The following is a 4924-nucleotide window of genomic DNA, read 5'->3' on the forward strand; positions in this document are numbered from 1 at the left end:
TGATGATTGTGATGGTGATGGTGGTGGTAATGACAGTGGTGGTTGTGGTGTTGGTGGTGGCGGTTTATACCACACATTCACTAAACCAGTGCTTTTGTGCCTTTGCAGGTGGAATGCATTGATGAGCATCAGGCCAATGAGGCCCTGGAGGAGGTAATGCTGGTGGTTTTCTCTTTAGAGTAACATGGTGCAACACACACAAACTGTGTACTCTTTTTTTTTTTTTTTTTTGAGTTTGGGACAGTCTTACTCAGTTGCCCTGGATGGAGTCCGGTGGCATCATCACTCACCCCAACCTGAAACTCTTGGGCTTAAGCTTTCTTTTTGTCTCAGCCTCCCGAGTAGCTGGAACTACAGGCACCTGCCACAGCGCCGCACTTGTTTGTTTTTTCTATTTTTAGTAGAGATGGGGGTCTTGCTTTTTGTTTAGGCTGGTCTCAAATTCCTGAGCTCAAGTGATCCACCCGCTGTGGCCTCCCAGAGTGTCCTAAGTGCTGGGATCACAGGCCTGAGCCACCACGGCTGGCCTGTGGTCTATACTGTGGAGGGACGGGGTGAAGGGTTGTGTGGATGGAGGGATGGAGGTTCACAAGGAGTTTTATTCCAGCTATAAAGCCAGCAGCTGTAGGTCATGAAGGGAGCCTATGCCTAAAACACTCTTTTTCTTTTTTTTAAGACAAGGTTTCATTCTGTTGCCCAGGCTGGGGTGTAATGGTGCCACATAGCTCTCACAGTAGCCTCAAACTCCTGGGCTCAAGGAATCCTCATGCCTCAGCCTCCCAAATAGCTGGAACTACAGGCACCCACTATTGCACCCAGCTAATTTATTTTATTTTTAGTAGAGATGGGGTCTTGCTGTGGTCTCAAACCCCTGATCTCAAAGGGTCCTCCTATCTTGGCCTCTCAGGGGGGAGGAGTCACAAGCAGAAGCCACCACACCCAGCCAAGAAAGATACTCACTTCTAAATATAGTTCTGACAACTTAGAACACGCGTTCCAGAGAAGATGAAGTTTAAATATTGGGCAGGGCCTAGGCTAATTACCAGCAACCACCTTCTGAAAGACTGTTTTCTTTTCTTTTTTTTTTTTTTTTTGAGACAGAGCTTCAAGCTGTCCCCCTGGGTAAAGTGCTGTGACATCACAGCTCACAGCAACCTCTAACTCTTGGGCTTAAGCAAGTCTCCTGCCTCAGCCTCCCAAGTAGCTAGGACTACTGGCGCCCGCCACATTGCCTGGCTATTTTTTAGTTGTAGTTGTCATTATTATTTTTTGGTTGTAGCCATCATTGTTGTTTGGTGGGCCTGGGCTGGATTCGAACCCGCCACCCTAGGTGTATGTGGCTGGCGCCTTAGCCACTTGAGTCACAGATGCTGAGCCGACTGTTTTATTCTCAATGATAAAAGTATTATAGCAGAATATTTGGAAATAGAGAATTGTTTAGCAAAGAAAATATAAATTACCCTTACTTCTACTACTTGACCTTACCGCTGGTGACATCCAGTTCCCAGTGGCAGCAGTGGCAGCTGCAGGAGCTTTGGTTTGCTGTACAAAGGCTCTGAGCAGTTCTTTGCTTGTCTTCATTTCACATGAGGTAACATGTGTCCCCTCCTATCTAATGCTCACTTGTTTGTCTTCTTTTTGGAATGGCCAGCTCTTGAGCTTTGCCAGCAAACATTTTTGGTCCACGATATGACTGGCACACAGTGGCGGGCCCAGCTACTGTGGCAAATAGAAGGAGTGTGGGATGCCTACATGAAGCCCACACTGCCCCAGCTTTCTTGGCTGGGCATGGTGGCTTCTGCTTGTAATCTTTGCCCCCTGGGAGGCCAAGACAGGAGGATCCTTTGAGATCAGGAGTTTGAGACCACAGCAAGACCCCTCCATGTCCCACTGGGCAACCTGTCTCAACAGCTACCCCTCCATCACCGATGCTAGCCCTCTGGCTCAGCAGCTCTCAGGAAGCTGTCTGTGCTGCCTTCTTGGGCTTATTTTCAAAGCACTTTGAGCTGTGTCAAGAACACTGGCACCCTCCATAGCCGCATCTCCCTCCAGCAGCACCACCGTCTTGGCCAGGCCTGGCCGTGCTTTCTCTTCTGCATACCTGGCACTCCTGCATCAGCTTCCTTTGTCCGCAGGACATCCCTGTGGGGCAGAGGCCACTTGTCACTACATTTTTACATAAGAACATGAGGCTTGGAGAGCTTGTCTCAGCCACACAGCACAGCCAGCATGTGCTGGAGATGGGACCAGGCTGCATGGCCTCCCTGAACTGCTCCCTGCCCAGCTCAGAGCTTTGTTGGTTATGTGGCTAAAGAGCACAACTGAGAGGCCATGTCTCCCTGACCTCATTTCCTCTGCTCTCATCCCCACAGCTGATGCCACTGCTGAAGCTCCAGCACACTCACATTGCTGTGTACAAAGAGATGTTTATTACATGGAACGAGGAGGTGGGTCACAGCTGGCACCTGTGGGCAGCTGTCACCTAGTGGGCTGCAGAAAAGCACACTGGGCACAGAACAGCCCTTGTGGGTCAGTGGTAGTGTTCCAAACCTAGCCAGCCCTGACTCGCCCCTAACTGGGGCCAGGTCCCACTCCAGGGCGTTCTGTGCACCTGTGAGCCCCAGTGACCTGACTGTAGGAGGGGTTACCCTCCCATTTTACAGAGGAAGAAACAGAGCCCAAGACAAACAAATTTCCCAGCTGCCATGTGGCCCCGACCCCCACAGGCACTCTGTGCATCAGCTCACCATGCAACCAAAGGCTTAGAGGGTCTATGCCACTGCCAGGGTTTGGGGCTTTCACGGAATGAGCTGGCCGTGGGCAGCTGGTCCCTGCTTCCTGTGGCCTTTTGCAGCCCTGCACAGTTTGTGGCCAGCTGTGTCCATCACTGTGCACAGGGAGGGTTGCAGGGCAGGAGCTATTGTCCTCTTCCTGATGTGGCCTGGGGCTTGCAGAGGTTTAGAAGCTCCTGAGGCCACACAGCTAATAGGCAGCGGAGTGGGGTTCAAATCTCGAGCTGCGCCCCATAGACTGTATGAGTTTTCATCTTCATAGGAGCCAGGAGCTTCCCGGCCACTCAGGACAAACCTGAGATGGAGGGAGGGAGGTTGAGCCAGACACAGCACTGAAGGTGAAGGCCAGGAGGCCTTAGGCTGAGCATCAGTGTTTATGAGACGTCCACACTAGTGTCTCCTCTGGGGCTGACAGCCTGGGGTCTGGGCAGGACTTAAGAGCCCCCAACACATAACTTCCCTCCCCAGCGGGACCCTATGGAAAGCCTTAGGGAGGGGCCCTCACTGCACACACCCCAAAATATTTTCTGAGCATCCCCTAATGTTCTCAGGAGGGTGCAGAAAAGCCAGAAGAAGTCTCACCCGGGAGGGAGGACAGCACTGGATCCCCTGGCCTGGTGTGCTGGGGTCACGGTCAGGACAGGCTCCTGGAGGATAGCAGTTACCCAGTGGTCCCAGGCAGAGTCCACTTGTGCAGTGTCCAGAGGCCCCTCCGTGGAACACAGCATGGTGCCCTCCTCTCAGCAGAGCATGGAGGGCTGGGTGTGGGAGAGCAGGGGCGTGTGAGCCCTTCCGTGGGCAATGCCCCCACTCTATGCCAGTCCAGTTCAGGGAGGCTCTGGAGGGGCCCCTGAGGGCAGCTGGCTCAGGGGCCTTACGCCCAGCAGATCTCCTCCCTGTTCCTCTGTCTGGTGATGGAGTTCAACAAGGTCAGCTTCCAGAATGTCATTGAGAGGAAGAGGAAGGCAAAAGAGGTCATTGAGCCCAAGGTAAGACACCTCTAATTCTAGGCCTGTGGACTGTGCACTGTAGGCCCTGGGTGGACTGGGGAAGGCTGCTGAGGTCTGGGGTCTTGTTCTTTCTTAAATGTCTATCTGGAGGTATCATGCACTGTGTCCTGCATAGCCCCAGGTGCACAGCAGGATGTCCTTAACATGCACATGCCCACCGCCTCCTCCAGGCCCAGGTCAAGGCCGAGCCTGGAACCCCAGGAGGCTTCCAGTCAGTCACCAGGACTCTGCGACGCTCCCTGTGAAGGAGCTCACAGAACTGGACTCTCACACGTCGCACTTGGGTCTGGTCTCCTCCTCTGGTCTCATCCTGGGCTGGATGCTTTGAGCCCTGTGCTGTGCACTGCGCCCAAGGGTGGCCTTCTGCAGCCCGTCCCCTCCTCTGCCGGGCGTCCCAGGCTGTTCACCTGTTCTTGTGTTGCTGAGTGTGCGGGTGTTTCCAGTTTGGGATTGTTGTAAGGGAACAATGGCTCACACCTGTGATCCCAGCTCTCTGGGAAGCTGAGGCCCGTGGATTGCCTGAGTTCAGGAGTTCCAGACCAGCCTGAGCAAGAATGAGACCCCCCCCATCCCGACTAAAAATAGAAAAACTAGTCAGGCGTTACGGCAGACACCTGTAGTCCCAGCTACTGGGAGGCTGAGGCAAGGAGTGTAAGGTTGCTGTGAGCTATGATGATGCCATGGCACTCTACCCAGGGTGACAGAGTAAGACTCTGTCTCATCAAAAAACAAAAAGGGGGGGGTTGTTTTGAGTGTTGCTGGATAAATTCCTGGGAGTGGTATATGTGAAGCTTTAGTCCATACTCCAGACATTTCTCAGATCTCAGCGCGGTGTGGTTGAGCCAGTATGTGCTCTCACTGTGAGCCGTGCAGGTCCCATGTCCTGACCAGCACTTTATTGTGTCAGTCTTTGTTTTTTTAGAGACAGGGTCTTGTTCTGTCACCCAGGCCAGAGTACAGTGGCATGATCACGCTCACTGCAGCCTGGAACTCATGGGCTTAAGCAGTCCTCCTGCTTCAGCCTCCCAAAGTGCTGGGACTAGAGACATGAGCCATGGTGCCTGTCTGTGGTCTGGGTCAGTCTGTTTAATGTTAGTGGGCAGTGATCCTTTTTTTTTTTTT

General features: G+C 52.9%; 1 protein-coding gene across 2 annotated transcripts in view; it reads left to right on the top strand.

Annotated features, from left to right (window-relative positions):
- Positions 1–4924, top strand: part of STKLD1 (serine/threonine kinase like domain containing 1) — a 28817-nt gene that overhangs the window by 7290 nt on the left and 16603 nt on the right. Inside the window, exons 3-5 of one of the 2 annotated variants that reach the window (XM_012808222.2) lie at positions 109–153; positions 2373–2447; positions 3680–3781. In XM_012808222.2, coding sequence (XP_012663676.1) covers positions 109–153; positions 2373–2447; positions 3680–3781 — 222 coding nt within the window. Of the gene's footprint in view, positions 1–108; positions 154–2372; positions 2448–3679; positions 3782–4924 lie in introns of those variants that run through there. The other variant, XM_023516103.1, reaches the window with a different exon arrangement.

The sequence above is a fragment of the Otolemur garnettii genome, unplaced genomic scaffold (genome assembly GCF_000181295.1).
Source record: "Otolemur garnettii isolate 467f Iridium unplaced genomic scaffold, OtoGar3 scaffold00087, whole genome shotgun sequence".
In the NCBI taxonomy this organism is placed as follows: domain Eukaryota; kingdom Metazoa; phylum Chordata; class Mammalia; order Primates; family Galagidae; genus Otolemur; species Otolemur garnettii.